This window comes from Papio anubis, chromosome 10 (assembly GCF_008728515.1).
Source record: "Papio anubis isolate 15944 chromosome 10, Panubis1.0, whole genome shotgun sequence".
In the NCBI taxonomy this organism is placed as follows: Eukaryota; Metazoa; Chordata; class Mammalia; order Primates; family Cercopithecidae; genus Papio; species Papio anubis.
In genome coordinates, this window is record NC_044985.1 from 63,320,593 (window position 1) to 63,338,020 (window position 17,428).

A 17,428-nucleotide genomic window follows, 5' to 3' on the forward strand; every position below is an offset into this window, starting at 1 on the left:
TAAATGTATTGCCTGTTATACTTCTATATTATTCCCACATTTTTTGGTTGCCTACTCTTTGATCCCCTTTTCATATTGTAATAATTTTGTGATATCACTCTATAGTGATATGAGAAAGATAATTCAGGCTCTCCTCTGGTATGATTGACCAGACTTAAATTTTTGATATTGGAACACATAAGAACTTGTGACCTACAGAAACATTCTCTTATTTGTAGGACTCTTACGGTTTGTGCCTTATCAGAAATTTTATCCTATAAAATTTTTTAAAATCACATAAAATTTTATAAAATGTATAAATTCTATTTTAAGCAACTACCCCCCAAAGAAAAAAGGTATGATGAATTTATAATTGTATACACCAGTATATTATCTAGTATATTTTTGATAGGTGAGAACTTACAGTTTTACTAGAGATCACTTAGAACAAAATCATCCAGTTACAAGTTTACATGTTTGGTGATGGAAAATTTTCCACAGAATAGCTTCTGGTTCTGTACATTGTAATAACCATTTCTCATTTATTGACTATATACTTCTAGGACTGGGTGCTGTAGGGTACATTTATAATACAACATAGCCACTGGCCTTGCTGGGAGAGTCAGCTGAGTGTGTGGTAGAATCTAGAAGCCACTCCTTCACTGGCATGGCTGGCAATAGCTTAATTATACACAGAAGTGACTGCAGACTTTATGCATATCCTACTAAACTCTGAGTAAATGTGTCTCCAACCCTTAGTCTCCTCTGCCCAAAGCTACCCCCAATACCACCCAACACGAGGAAAAGTGAAATGAAGGAAAAGCTGGAATGGAACGAAACAGTTGTCTTAACCAATTGTGGTTAAAATACCTCACTTTAGCAAATATTACGAAAACATATGATCACACAGACATACTTCTCAGGCCCTCACAGGGCCTTGGAAGAACCCATACAAGTGAGGGGCTCTGAAGTTTAAGCTTCATTGGCTTCACACTAATCATTTGTCTTGAGAGAATCATCACCTCACTGTTGAATTTCCAATGGTTAATCAAAGCATTTTGACCTTCCTATCTAGAATGTTTTTACAACTCCTTTAACATTTAACTTTGACTCTTTGACTCCATCCTCAGGGGTCCTCAGTACACACACACAGAAGCCAAGCATATAATACTTTTGCACTGTTTGTGGAACAAAAGAGTAATTGTGTTGAGATCATTTTTTTCTTATTGCATTGGTGGAGTGAATAGTTAATATGAATCTATAGCTTATAAAGAGCTGTTTGTGTATTAAAAATACATCTATATAAATATATCTAGCCACTCTTGGCTGAAACCCAAGAGCACTACAACTAAAAACATAAAGAACTCATAGCAAGTAATTTCTAGTTATTATTTTGGTTAGTACTCTAGCATACTCACTAGCAACAGTAGAAATGATGTCCTTGCTTTAGTTATAGTAATCTATGCCTGTCAAGCCTGGGAGTTGCCAGCAAATATTTCAGGAAAGTTTCCAGAGCTATTATTAGATATAATACAGACTTTCCTACCTAGTTTTCAGCCATGAGATCTCTGGCAGATGCCTCAGTGATTATAGTGGCAGTAATGCTTGGCATCCCGACACAGACAGCCTGCTCCAGGACCAGTGACAGCAACTGACTGGGATTTTACAGGGGGAATTTTTATTTTTATTTTTCAGATACTTCAACACAAGGACAAGGTCATTCCCAATGCCAACACTTCTAGTTAAGCTTTAACTTATCGTTATGCATCAAAAGAACTGAGATAGAGAAAAGCAAACAACTCCCAAACCCACAGAAGGCCCAGTTACCAAGAAAAAAAAAAGTCTTTAAATTTAGTATTAGGAACTCTGAATATCTAGAATACAGTTTCAAATTGAACATCACCACCACTGAAATCACAGGTAACATTTATTTGGGACTTACTATTCATCAGGCATTGCACCGAATGCCTGCAGTATCCTGATTTTGCAGATGAAGAGGACAAGGCAGTGAAAGCATAACAAACTTGACCTGGTTGCAACTAGCAAATGTGGGGTGGGGTGGAGACCGGGATTTGCCTTTAGGCAAGCTAATCCCAGAGACAGATTGTTAATCACTACTCCATATTGCCTTGCAGTATTAGTATACTTGAAAAAAACTCTTGATTTTAAAGTTGGAGAGGTAATAATAATTAAAATCTTTGTTAGTACAAGAAAGAAAAAATATTTATGCTTTTTCTTTCTTAAGTTTCTAAATAGATCACACATATGAAGACAACACTGAATTTGGACTGGATTTTCATATAGCTGGCAATGTAACATTTAGGTTTCTTATCACTTAAAAGCAGCATTTATGTGCATATTCAAAACAGATTAAATCAATAATGTTGGAAAAAATTCTTCAATAGACTATATTAAAAAACAAATATGAGAAAAATTGATTATGAAAGATGAATAAATTCGAGGTCTTCTGTACAACATTGTACCTACAGTTACAATATTATATTGTGCACTTAAAATTTGTTGAGTGTAGATCTCACATTAAGTGTTCTTATCACAACAAAATCAAATGAAAACAATAATGACAACAAAACCCCTAAGCCTGTATCAACCTGTGAGAAGAAAAAGGAATAATTAATTTACATGTTTGTTTTTTAAAAATCTTCTGACTATATGGAGAGAGACAAATATTCTAAGGACAAAAAGAATTTTAAGAATTTTCAAATCTGGCTCAGTAAGTTTGTTGCTGGTAGCAGTCCTGGTGTAGCAAATCTGAAACTATTTCGTGTGTGTTGTAGGACTGAGGAAATAAGTAAATATGTTGATATTGTGGTGTACCAGGATTATTACTTGGGAGAATGGAAATGCAAATATGAAATGCAGACCCAGTAATGCTGAAATGAAATTGATGGTAGCAGTATAGCAACACTATACCATATAGCTATAATACTACTGTGTATGCATGTGTTCATTCTATTACCCACTGAAAGGACCTAGAAGCAGGCCCTCCAGGAGCAATAAGCAAACCTACTATCTAGACCAGGGTTTCTGAATACCATTCCCTCCCTACTAAAAGGGACCAGGGATGGGACCAAGTTAGGGCTGAAGTATCTAGATGTACATCTGAATGTACCATGGAGGATGTGCTGAAACTGACGAGGACAAGTCAAAAAGAAACAAGCCAACTCAGAAGGGCTCCTGCTGATGATCACATTTGGTACAATTTGAGTATCAAAATGAAAAATTACAAAACTAGATTATAATACTATTGAATTGAGAAATGGTCAGGGTCAGTGGCTCATGTCTGTAATTCAAACACTTTGGGAGACTGAGGCAGCCCGATTGCTTGAGCTCAGGAATTTGAGACCAGCCTGGGCAACAAGACAAAATCCCATCTCTACAAAAAACACAAAAAAATGATCCAAGCATGGTGGCATGTGCCTGTAGTCCCAGCTACCCAGGAGGCTGAGGCGGGAGGATCACCTGAGTCCAGAAGGTTAAGGTTAAGGCTGCAGTGAGCCAAGATGGTGCCACTGTACTCCAGTCTGGGGACAGAGTGAGATCCTGTCTAAAAAAAAAATAAAAAGAAAAAGAAAAATAAGGAGAGAAAGAAAAGAAAAAAATAAAATGATCAAAAATGGTCAAAGGGTATTAAGATTAGTTAGACAGGATGGAGTCCCAGAGATCTATTGTGTAGCATGGTGACTACAGTTAATAATAATGTATTGTACACTTGAAATTGCTAAAGGAGTAGATTGTAAATCTTTTCACCACAAAAAAATAAGTATGTGAGTTGACGAATGTGTGTGTTAGTTTGATTTTATCATTTCACAATGTATACAGATATCAAAATATAATATTATACACTCTATAAAGTTACTTACCAATTATGCCTTAATAAATCTGAGAAAAAACAAAATTATCATGTTAAAAAGGTATAATAAAAAAGAAAAAGTATATCCAAAAGTACACAGTGATTCTAAAAAATTTAAGGGTAGAGGAAGGAGGGAAAGCCAGAAAAATGAACTAATAAATGTAAAAGTAATGGTAGAAATAGAAAAGTAGAATTTCACTGTCACATGTAGTAGCCAATTCAGGCAATGATCATCAATGGATATTAAAACCACTAGGGAAAAATCTGGGAAACAGAATATTCACACAGTTTCAAAGTATCACTGTGCAGATTACGTTTGCATTTTTAAGAAGCTTCTTTACAATGAAGAAATCATGCAGACACTATCTTTATCTTAACATTGTCAGTAATGAAACACATTGACAATCTTACATACTCTGAGAATGACCATGGGAAGGACACAGCATTACCTGTAAAGATAGCTTGCCAAAAATGCTTAATCTTAATCTAATCATGAGGAAAGAATCAAACAAATCCAAAAGGAAGGACATTTTGCAAAACAAATAGCCTGGATTTTTGAAAAATGTAAATGTTACACAGAACAACAACAACGAAAGTTGAAGAACTCTTTAGTTTAAAGGAGATCACAAAGATCTGATCATTAAATATAGTGCATAATCTTGGATTGGATCCTAGGTTGGAAAACAATTACCTAAATGATATTATTGTAGTAATTGAGGAAACATGACAAAACTGTGTGCTATATAGCAGTACTCTATCACTACTACTTTGTCAATATTTCCAGGTATTTTGCAGAGAATGTTCTTGTTCTTAGGATGTCCATGCTGAGGAATTTAGGAGTGAAGTGTCTTGTTATCTGTAATAATTCTCAAATGATTCAGCATGAGTATATATGCTTATTAATGATATATAAATGTATGAACAAAACTATATGACACATTAATCAACGTTCTATAGAGTTCTAGAGGGTAAGAAAACAAATGCAAGTGTGGAAAAATTAATATTTAATAAAGTTGTATGAAGGAGTATATGGGTGTTTTCTTGTACTATTCTTGCAGTAGGATGTGGTTTGAAATTGATCAAAATAAAAAGGAAATTATAATGGGAGTCATTTAAATTCAGTTTGAAAAGGATGATCAGCAAATTGCTAAGTGGAAAGAATAAGACAACCGTTGCTTTGAAACAGCTTATGGGGAGCAGTGGAATAAACTAATGAACTCAGTAGGTCCCGTTTGGTATCATGCTTAGTTAACTGAGTAAAAACCAGAACAACAACAACAAAACTTAAGTAACATAGTTTAACGTTAGCCTGAACAATTTTTAGTTTCTTCTTTGTGAACACAACGGTGTAATAAACACCACCTATGTCAAACACATGGATCATTTGGTGCAAAATTCCTTTCTCTGGTTTCCAGTTTCAGTTATGGATGTACTTTCTCTCTGAAAAGAGTTATTTTCCCTTAACTTTTATTACGGATCTATTAAGCACACATTTTCCTAAATCCTCTTTGAATCTTTTTTTAGAGGTCTGTATCTACATGATTTCCATAATGTGACCACTGCATAAAAAAGACTATTTATTATATTTTATTTTCTGACTTAGAACTCCACAGGTTTTTCTCTGTGCTGCTTTACAGAGATTTGATGAACAGGTGTGTTTGGTCCTAGCCATATGCTACAAAGTTTTATAGTCTTCAATCATATTCCTTTGTTTTTTCAGCCTGAAGGAACGACATTCTAATCTTTTTAATCAGTCTGGTTATTGCCACTTCAATGTCACCCACTCACTTTTAATTCCCCTTCTCACACCTTCCCCATGCAGTTATATTTTTCTGCAGGCAAAACAACTGAAATAGAACTTATTTCTCCAAGTCTCTTTATACAGGCTAAGGTGCATTTACAGTTTCATTTCCCAGACTTTGATAATTTCTGACAGCTTATTTTCCTAATGAAATATAACTTTTGTTTGCAGCTGTACTTCAGCTTGTTAGTTCAAGGGACAAACTGTAGGACTTTTCCTGAAGCAGAAATGGACTCTTGGAAATTACCATTTTAGAAATATAAAATATAATTTAGATTTTCTCCCCTAAAAGCATTATGTTTCACATGCATACAACAAAATTGAACCTCTATGGTCCCGAAACATTCAGAATCTATTTGTGATACTTTTAATTCTATGACATAGCCCTTAAAAAAAATCAATTTACAGCCAGCTTGTCCCTGTAGGGAAATCTTACCAACCAGAGCAAATCTTGTTCAGCCCTTGAAGTAGCTGAGCTAAAGGAAGGATGAGCCCTTTTGTCCCAGATGCCACGGTGTAGAATGGACAATGATCAGAGGCTCTCTTGTGTCCTGAGATGCTTTCGATGAAGGTGGGAAGAAGGTACATCTGTTAATGATTATCTGCTTCCCATTATTCCTTAGCATGTGTGGGAACAACGTGTAGCTCCCTTAGTGGCACTTTCTGTCTCAAAGTTTGATTCAATTGTAACAGGCAAGTTATTAAGTACAGCATCTTGCAAGGGGCTCTGAGAAACCATATGAAACTGAAGGCTGATTTAGAATGAAATTGAGTTTTCAGAGATATTGAAAACTTTGGTTTGAAAGAAAAAAATATCTACAGTAAAGATAGGTATACTTATAAGCCACACATCCTTAGTACCACAAAATCACAATATCAGAACCTCACGGAATCATTTAGTCTTGTCTTCTACCTTCAGATATTTAAAATAATAGATGCCTTAAGGGAGTAAATGGGAGTCTGTTTTGAAGATCTCTAGGGCATAAGGCACAACAGCTTCCCTTCTAATGGTCAATAATGTTCTTCCTCTAGTTTCATTTACATCCTCAAACATGGAGAACAAGTGATCTTCAACTAACTCATACGCCTGAAGACATGAATCAAGCCACACCTTCATCCGTGTCCTCTCCTGTCCAACAACTCCATTCGTCTTGTTTTTCCTCATAGAAACTATTTTCTATATTGATCTTAGCTATTCTTGTTTGAACCAACATGAAGCATAATCTAGCAATTTTGCAAGCATAGTCTGTAGACCCCTAAGGGTCCCAAGACACCCTCAGAAGGTCTGCAAAGTGAAAACTATTCTCATAATAACACTGTTTTTATTTGTCTTTCTCACTGTGTTACCATTTGTGCTGATGGTACAAAAACAATAGTGTGTAAAACTGCTGGTACCTTAGGAAGAGTAAAGGCAGAGCTGCCGAGCTACTAATAGTTTTTGTCGTTACCACCATATAGTTACAATTTTAAACAGAAAAGGAAATTTCTCTTAAGAATGTCCTTGGATAAAGTAGTAAAAATGATTAATTTCATTAAATCTCAACCCTTCAGTAAACATCTTTTGAATATTCTGTGTGGCAAAATGGGAAGTATGCACTAAGTATCTCTGCTGTGTGTGGAAGTATCACGACTGTCTCAACAAAAAGCCGTGGAATGACTGTTTCAGCTGTGAGCTGACCTAGCTCCTTTTCTCATGGAACACAATCTTCACTCAAAACAGTGATTCACAGACAAACTATGGTTATTAAGATTTGGGTATGTGACAGACAATGTCTCAAAAATAAATGAAGTGAATCTATCACTTCAAGGGAAACTATTTTTTTTTTTTTTGGTCAATTACAACATTTGGACTTTCAAGCAACTTTAGTATTCACCACAGTGAGCCTGAAAACCTCTCAATACTTAATACTTACTGATAAGTATTACTTAACAACACTTTTCTGATAATATTGATGATGATGTCAATCAATGTGTTTTTTTTTCAGTATTACATAAGGAAATATATCAACATTTAGATGCTCTGTGTGTTTCAGAAAACTAATATTCTTCAAACAATCAATGTGAGAAATTACAGAATCATAATTAAAAGATCCATTCAAAATGCAGACAGGCCAATGCATTAAATGGAATAAAGTATGAAAATTTGCTGATACAGTTTCAGATTCCAGGTTGTTACTGAGGACCACTCATCTAGTTCTGTTGTGGTATCAAACGGAATGAAATACTGCTCAGCCATAAAAAAGGAAATGAACTATTTATACCTGCAAAAACAAGGATGAATCTCAAAGAGTTTATGCTAAGCGAAAGGCCAGTTTCAAAAGGTAGCATATGGTATGATTCAATTTATGTAACATTCTGGAAAAGGTAAAACCATAGTGGTGGAAAAGAGCATAGTGGTTGCCGAGGGTTAGGGATGGAGAGACAGTGTAAGTAAGTACAAGGGTATAGAATAAAATAAGTTTTTAGAGTGATGAAACTGTTTGAATTGTGATTGTGGTAGTTTCATGAATCTCTATACATATGTGTTAAAAATCCTAGTTCAAAAAAGTCCATTTTATTATTAAAAAATGAAAAGAAATCATACAGCACAATGTTAGCTCACAGATGATACTTCAATAAATGTTATGTTTATAAATGTTAAAAACATTCAAAATCCCGAGCACCACTCTAAACCTGCTTAATTTGATTCTCTGAGAAGACTCTACACTTACAAACAAAACGCCCCTCACCCCACAACTATTTTCCCTGATGATACTCAAGTTTAATCGTATTTGAGAACTGCTAGTCTGGCAAAAAGAATATGGAATCTGAAATCTTGGAGTTTGCTTCCAGTTTGGCTTCTAACTACTATATAGCAAAGCTGGCATAATCCATTCTATGATCTAAATGGATATTTAGATGATCTAAGATATTTTGAAGATCTCTGTTAGTGCCACCAGCATTCGATGAAGGTAATGTTAGCAGTTCACTTGCCTTGCTTGAATGATTGCTATCTTCAGCCCCTGTGCCAAGATTTATACCCAATTATTTAATTTAAACCTCAGAACAGCCCTACCAGTTAGGTCCTAAACTTTTACCATCATATGGCTAGATCACAGTCAGACCACAAAATGCATGCACACAGTCACTGTGCAAAACATGCTCTGCATCGAAATTACTAACTTGTTGATATTTACCAAAAATAGATGAAACAGAAAAGCTGCCTTTTGTTATATATTCTATAAGCCACAAATCTTTTAAAACTCAATAAGAGAGAAATATATTTCAAACCGTTTCCGGTGAAAAACTTACTCTCATTGTGAAAGTTCAAGTTGCCAACTATTCCAAAGATAATTTTGGCCACTTTTTACTCCTATAATTTCCTGAATTATAGGTGGTAGGACTGGGGCATTAGACTAAAATAAAACATGAAAAAAGTCTCAGCCCATCACCTGATCAAATAAACATGCTCATTACTCACAGACTCTAACACTTGCTGTGTGTCCTTTTTCTTATTTTCCTAAAAAGCATCCCTTTGAGCATCTGACCACAGTGTGTTTGAAATGGTGATTTCACTTTATAAAACTTCCTGTCTTACAGTCCCATTTTATATACTTTGTTATATCTCATATGGATCACATAATTTGTTCAAAGTTTGTTATAAACTGTTTTAAAAATGTAACATTTATACATACTATAATTTCCCCTTATTATTTATTGGCAAGAGATGGCTTTATGCTGAGGCAGTGTCATCCATCTCTAGAATTCTTGTCAGAGGAGGAGTTGTCAGAATTTTAATTGCAGAGGAATTTGTGAAAAACATTAAAATAAGATTACCACTTTATTAGACTTACAGCAAGTGAAAGAAACATCTAACTTCAATGTGGCTCAGCACGGCAGCTGGAACAAATTCTGTGACTTCCAGGAGTCATGTATTGTGACACCCAATCTTACAAAGCAGAACTTTGTAATTTCTGACAGTGTGGTTGAGAAATGCTAAACTTCCAGGGCTGGCTCTTAACCCATTTTTATTCCTAATACTAGGGACTGCTGATACAATGAAGCCACCGCTGTCAAATAACTATCTATCTGGAGAAACATCGTACACCACCAATATTTTATGTATTTTGCGATACTTAATAATAACAAGAACTAATATTGACTGAGGTCTACCTAACAAGCAATATGTTAAGGGTTTCATTTGCACTATTATATAATGTAATGAGGAAGAGTTCTGAGGTGGCCCCTGGGAACCAACGACTCTTAAGACTCGAGCTTTATGGTTCTCCCACTATAGTTCATGAAGATTCACACAGTGCTAAAAGCCAGGAGACTGCTTATGAGATCTAAATGCCTTCCCCATCCTCATCTCAGGTCCTGGCTCATGTATCCCTTCCTCTGTGGAGCTTTCCTTCTCATGAGCCCAGCCTGATGCGTGCTCTCCCTTCTTGAAGTCCTATAGGGCAGGGCTCATTGATGGGTGTCAGTTGAGACCTCTAGAATCCAGGCCTGTGCCCCACTTTCCTGATGGGGATGATGAAGGGCAGGCCTTATGAAACTGTGTATTTATTCATGCCCAGATGCACTCTTCTCTCTGTAGAGGACAAAGGTTTTCATCTGGTGATAAGAGTGGCTCAAAACCCTGGGGAAGTTTAAGAACCACATAGGGTATAATCTGTCTCCTTCTTTCCATTGCCATCCCCACCTCAAGCCAGCTCCTTCCCCCAAACACTGTAATGATCTCTGGCTGGCTCTCCTGCCTTTGTCTACCTCTCCTGAATTTCATCCTCCACAATGCTGCCAGAGTGAGCTTTTAAAACCTAAACCTGGCTGGGCGTGGTGGCTCACGCCTGTAATCCCAGCACTTTGGGAGGCCGAGGTGGGCGGATCACCTGAGGTCAGTAGTTCGAGACCAGCCTGGTCAACACAGTGAAAGCCCATCTCTACTAAAAGTACAAATACTAGCTGGGCGTGGTGGCAGGCACCTATAATCCCAGCTACTCAGGAGGCTGAGGCAGAAGAATAGCTTGAACCTGGAAGGTAGAGGCTGTAGTGAGCCGAGACTGCGCCACTGCACTCCAGCGTGGATGACAAGAGTGAGACTCCATCTCAAAAAACAAACAAACAAACAAACAAGCAAAAAACTCCGAACCTGATGTCATACTTCTGTGTATCCTGTTACCTACTTAACAGTATTTTGAGCACAGGAGGTGCTCATTAATATCCATTGAATAAGTGAATGAATAAATGAGCTCCTGCTGACAGCCTGAGCCCTCAGCCCAAGACCCAAAATAAATCTCCCTGACTTGCTGCCTGTAAAACCTTCAGGTTCTCTGAGCCTATGGGCTTGGCACTTTATCTGGTGTAATGAAAGATACTTTAACATGCCAAATTAAAATTGTAGCCTTCAATTTGCAAAGTGAGTACATTTACAAAATTGTGCTCCTACTTTAAATGTCATGAATAAACAGATTACAATCAGGTCAGCAGGTATGTGATTTTTGAGTTTGCTTAAAATGGCAAGAGTGTCCTCCTCTGGGGAAAATTTTCCAAGATCTATTGCATGAATAAATTTATAAACTATTTAATATGTAATCAGAGGCATCGATAAAGCTATAACCCATGAGCAGCCAACTTTTAGGGATTAAAATTTCATACCAACATTACTTTTGCTTATCAGTGTCAGATGTCACAGCGCTGACTTTTAGACAGACAGAAACAGACTGCCTGCCCTCTGGGTCAGGCTGACACAAACTCGCCCAGCAGCACAAACCTCCCACACCGTGTCTTATCTATATGTGAATAGAACACCCAACAGCTGCAAATTTCTACTGCAGTCTGGAGCATTCCCCAGAGACAATTGCCTATGTCTGTAGTTAGCATGAAAGAATCTAAGAAACCTTAATGTGGCTAAAGTTGTCGCCATACTATATGTGAACTCTCAAATTCCCTGAGCCCTGAAGTTCCTTTAATCTTTTATTGATACATAATATTTGTACATATTTATGTGGTACATCAACATTTTGTTCATGCATATAATAAAATCAAACCATGCTATGGATGCCCTGAAGTGTCCAGCCCATTGCCACTTAGAGTTGTCTAGAGCCCTCCTACCCAACCCCGGGCCTATATACCATACTGCTGAGTCCTGGTCCTGAGTCTGACCCGGAGATCACTGAGCTCTAAATAAGTAAGAAGTGACAAAAGAGGACCACGATCTCCTGCTTTAGTGACTATGGTATTGGAATGAGGTTTCTCTTAATAGCAGCTTTGCCAGAAATGAAAAGAGAAGGTATGTGGCTAGGAGTTCCCAGGGATAGGAGAAACCAGGAGAAGATATTCAAGTACACAGAATTTTCCTATAGGGTTCACAAGTTAAGGACTACCTACATTAAAAAGGCAAAACATACACTAACAACACCACTAATCACTGATTACTCTCACTGGGGGGAGAGAAAGAGACTCAGAAAAGAGAGATGAGGTGGTCTAAGCCACTGTGGTCATCAAAACATTTAGAGATCCTATTTTTTATTCTTCTGTTATCATTATTCAAATTAAAATACTGGCAGACAATGATCTTATAAGAATTCACTGTCTCCTTAATTTTCTTGAGTAATTCCTTTCTGAAGTTATTAGATGAAACAGAGCAAGGTATAGTCTGCATCACCATGGGGGTGGGGGACCCTTGAGGACTCAGAAAAGGGGGGTCAGAACGGAGACAGAAAGGTAACTGTGGCAAAGCAGTGCCCAGCATAGGGAGTCAGGGCCTCCAGAGGACAATGAAGGTGTCCACACATGGGGGCAACCTGGTGGGGTGAGGAGGATGTCCATGCTAGCGGGTGGAACTCAGTTTGCCATGGGGTATTGGCGCATGGGTGGAATAGGGATGACTTCCACATGGGGGTAGAAGAGTAGGGTGCTGGTAGCCCCATGTGGTGTGTCAGAGTCCAGTTGGGACGAGGAGGCATCTAAGGAAAGGTGGCAGTGGCAATGAGAGATGGTTACACAGGGGTGTTGATCAATTTCATAAATATATTAGGATAATGAGAACCAGCTTTTCACTCTTGGAGATGTTATAAATAGGGAAAGGGAAAAAAATAAGAGTACACTATGTGGTATCAGATTGGAGGTATCAGTGTAAAGTCATGGTTTTCAACATACACTGACAGATATAATGGACATACATGTGCACATGTTTGTGTATGTGCATGCACATATATACATTTGCTCCCAGCTCTGGCCACTGAGAAGGTTTGAGAGCAGCAACACCACCAAAAGCACCCAAATCTTGGTTTCCAAATACCACCCTCCATTACAAACAACCAGGACTTCTTAGAGAAAGGCTGACATCAGGGCTGGGATAAGGAAAGCACAAAATGAGCCTGAAACGTCTTACTGTGAACAGATAACAAGGAAGTGCTCAAAAAATGACAAGGCTCCTGAGTCAAAAGGACACAGGAGGCAGCTTGAAGGAACTCCCTCTGGCCCAATCTGGAAAAATTTGCACATCAAAATAATTGATGATAGTAAGGGGTTATAACTCATTGAATAAAACAGGAAACCATCATCCATATGGATGGAAATAAATGAGTAAATGGAAAGTTTGACAAAGAATGAGACATTTATAAGGTTTCAAATACCTCTGCACAAAATGCTTATTAATTATAAAGGATGACAAGATTAACTCTGCGGTAGAAAAGCCTGGAAAATAAGAACTTTAACAAGGGACCAAAGTGAACATTATCAGTAATGGGAGAAACTAAAATTACCTGAGATCTGATAGGATATAGCAAAAGGAATATAGCATCATTTTCGTGATATTCCTACCAAAGATACACAACCTGAAGTCAATCAAGAGGAAACATCAGGAAACACAAACTGGGCAGTAATTTTCAAGAGTCAAGATCAGGAAAATTAAAAAAACACCACCACCACAACACAAAATGCTGAGGAATTTTCCAGACTAAAGAAGGCTGAATAGACACAACAATGATAGGTAATCAGTGATTTTGAAATGGATTCTATATCTATCTATATTAGGACAAATGCCAAAATCTGAATGGGGTCTGAGGATTGGGTATAGGATGTATCTACGTTGATTTCCCTATTTTGATGATTGTATTGTAGTTGTATAGGAGATTGTCTTGCTTATAAAAAATCCATACCACAATGCTCCAGGGTGATAGGGTAACTCACTCAGAAAAGAAAAAGTTCTTCGTTCTATATTGCAGATTTTCTGTAATTTTGAGATTGTTTCAAAATTTTAAAATTATATTATGGGGTAAATATATCATACTATGAAAAAGGCTACAAGATGACACACCAGATATAGTACTAAGTAAAAATATAAAGGTGCAGAATATATCATATAATACAATTTGTGCGCATGTATATATGTTTGTGTGCTTGTGTGTTTTTAGTTTTGATTTATTTTGTTTTACTGTGAAACAAAGCACAAAATCCATTAGCAAAATTTATTTGGGGAAATAAGGATTGGAAGTTTGGGGAAGAGGAAAGAAAGTTTTGCTTTTTGTTACATTTCTTTCTAGATTCTTAAGTTTTAGCATGTTACATTTTGCTTTAATTTGGAAAAAAAAGTAATGTTAAGCTTAATAAAATAAAATCAGTACAAAATACATTTTAAGAACATAATTCTAATCATAAGACCTGTTTACGTTTCCAGTATTAGCACCCTTTCTTTTCCTGCTGTCCACTTTGCTAAGAGAAAAGAAATGTCACGCCTGGAGACCTCAGTGCTCAGCACAGAGCCTGGCACATGGCAGGCAATAATGACATATGGTTAAATAAATGCATGAGCCAGTACCTCATATACATAGCCAGTTCACAAATATGTGGTTTCAACATTTTTGGAGCACCCACCTGTGTTTTTTGTCATGTATGTAACATGTAGACTACACTCAAAACAGTTCTTCTCTAGGAGATTCTAGAACACTAACCAAGTAGAGTGAGAGATTTCACCTGGAAAGATTGGTTGTATGTATATATTCTGGAGAAGGATGCATGTGTTTGAAGTATGAGAAAAGGAAATAAATTCTAATTTACATTAGTTCCATTATAACAAAGCTTCATGTTCAGGGCACTGGTCCATGGAGAATGTTTCCTTGATAAACAAGGTTTATTCAGAGGAAATCACAAAAAATAGGTATGTATGAGAGAAAGTGACATACATTATTCAAGATAAGGGACACTTGGAGACAAATAAGAGCCCAAGTAAAAGATACTAGGAAATGCTGAAAGGATAACATGATATCCTTCATGCTTGAGCTTGGTGCAAAGGCTGTAGGGTTTTATTGTTGAAAGACGAATCCTGTAACAAGCTGTCATGTGGAGAGTGGCATTGTGCCTTGGGCAGTCATTTGGTTACATCAGTAACTCACATTTATTCCATACAGGATAGATATTTCATTGCCTTTATCAGAAGAAGAAGAAAAGCAAATCAATAAGGTAGGGCAGTGAGTAACCAAGACACAAAAGTCTTTTGTGTTTATCTATATGACATTATGAATTTTCTTTGATTCAATGTGTCACAGCACAAGACTTGGCTGACTGATAGGTAATCCTTTCCCTGCCTTACCAGACAGTTAAGAGGCATTAAATCCACTAGACAATTGATACAGTCATATCCTATTACAATGTAAGAATTTATTAAGGCAAAATATCATAATAGTTATCATCAGCATCAAAATGGCAAACATTTGGAAACAATGCTTTTTGAGTCCCCTGTGCCACTGGTATTACTCAAAGAAGAAAGGACATGCCTTACCTTAACTGCATAATATAAGAGACAGACATAGAATTGTTTAAATAATTCTGACTTTAATGTCTTCAGAGTACATGTTTTCTCCCAAGATTTTTTTTTAACCACGTAAGGAAAATCTGGCAAAAGGGTAAAATTAAACAAGTTGTCTTCAAATTAGATAACTGACACAGGATACACTTATTTTTCAATAGTGTATATGCTATATTTTGAAACAAAATGTTCAATAATATGTTTTCAGGTGAGGGATCAATAAATGTAAAGCAGTGCATTCATTCAATGGCTCATTTGAAAAAAAAAAAAAGTTGATCAACAAACACTGAGAATGTACAAAAAGTCCAGAAACAGAGAAGATACTTGTTTCACTTTTTTAGATTAATAATTTGACAAATGGCTTTACATTTAAAGGTCCTTCACTGGAAAAGCTGTCTGGAGACAAAAGAAAACACATCGAGAATAATGTTTTAAAATATAACCAACATACTATATAAAAATAAGTTTACACTGTTTCCCAGTTCCTTGAATATACTGTACATTCTACAGTATATAAACACTCAACCTCGTTCACTACAAATAAAAAAAATTAAAAATAAAAATAAACCCCCAAATTCCAATAAGACAGTCCCCGAGACCGATTTTTATGAGAACCTCCAAATATGGACGAGGAGAATCTGAATGTTACCTTGCAGAGGCCTCATTGGTGTCTGAGTACTAAACCATCTGTACGATGAGCTGGTGTTAACAAAGTCAGAGCTAAGGTATGAATCCAGTCTCTGTGGATGTTATGGTGAACCTGAAGATGATTGTGCTCCTGATGGAAAATGGCTAAGATTCATTTCCCTTATCTTTATCAGGGACACCTTTTCTCCAGAAAACAACAGAAAAGAGAATCAAAAAGTCATTTAGAGAAGATAGAAAGAGCCAAATTGTATGCCAAAACGGTACTGCCAGAGAAAATTTTTAGTCCCAGATTAAAAAACAGAACTGAGCTCCATTTTTAATATGTCAGAGGACCAGCAAACTCTTGTCTAGACAAAGCATTTGGAGATAGATTTGGAAACATGACAAGAGCTGTTTCCTAAGTAGCTATAAAGAGTCCATGGTTACAACCGTTAAGATACACAAATAATGCTATTATTAGGAAAACTTTTTCATGATGTGGTTTCATTTTTCACAGTTCCAATGAGTATCGTTCTAAAGTATAGGCTATAGGACAAGTAAAAAGTGTATGTCCAAGGATCTCTAAAAACATACTTTCTTCTGACCTCCCTAATTCAGAGTCATATAGTTTATCCCAAACAGTGTTAACACTGTGCCTGAATTGTTCTGTGTGTATGTCAAGGAGTTGAACAGTTTGTGCCAATGGATTCTGGGAAACCCTGCTTTTTACAAGTGAGTACTTACGGGATTCCCATTAAATAAAAGCACACATTACTAGCAATGAGTCTTTAAACTACTCGTCAGAGCAGCCAGGAAATTGGGTGTTATGGTTATTACCATAACTCTCAGTCACCCTCATCCAAAGCAATGGAATCATTTGCTAGTCCCTTGTTCTTGACACCTTGCCATTGTAGTTATTTGCATATCTGCTTTTATCTAGATGAGCAGAAACCTGAACCCTAAGATATTTTACTAATTTCTCAATCTCAATATATACTAACCATAGTAGATGATCAGAAATATTTTTTTTGAATGAATGAATGACAATGATACAAAATAGAGTACTATAAATAAATACCTTACCTATCGATTTGGTCATTCAATTGTTTAGAATTGAGCAAAGCACCAAGAAAAAAAAAATCATCAGAAGATTAAGGATTTCTAGAAGAGTCTCTGAGTTCTAGGCAGGAAAAAAAAAAGTCGAGAATTAAACTGCTTAAGGACAGGGTTCTTTTCCTGCTTCATTCACTTTGATATCCTTGGGGCCTTCCTAACATTGTATTTAGCCCATAATATATGCTCAATAAAAAGTTGTTAAGCAATTGACTAAAGTGATGGTTATCTCTGTTCTAAATGCATA

At 36.5% G+C, this 17,428-nt stretch overlaps 1 protein-coding gene across 7 annotated transcripts in view; it reads right to left on the minus strand.

Moving 5' to 3' along the window:
- The window catches only part of ZNF385B (zinc finger protein 385B), a 417,130-nt gene that overhangs the window by 192,120 nt on the left and 207,582 nt on the right, over positions 1-17,428 (minus strand). Inside the window, exon 1 of one of the 7 annotated variants that reach the window (XM_009182540.4) lies at positions 6,092-10,536. The exons of 5 other annotated variants lie outside the window; for them this stretch is intronic. In XM_009182540.4, the coding sequence (XP_009180804.1) occupies positions 6,092-6,239 (148 nt within the window). In that variant the 5' untranslated portion in view covers positions 6,240-10,536. Of the gene's footprint in view, positions 1-1,525; positions 3,334-6,091; positions 10,537-17,428 lie in introns of those variants that run through there. One more of the 7 variants, XM_009182545.4, reaches the window with a different exon arrangement.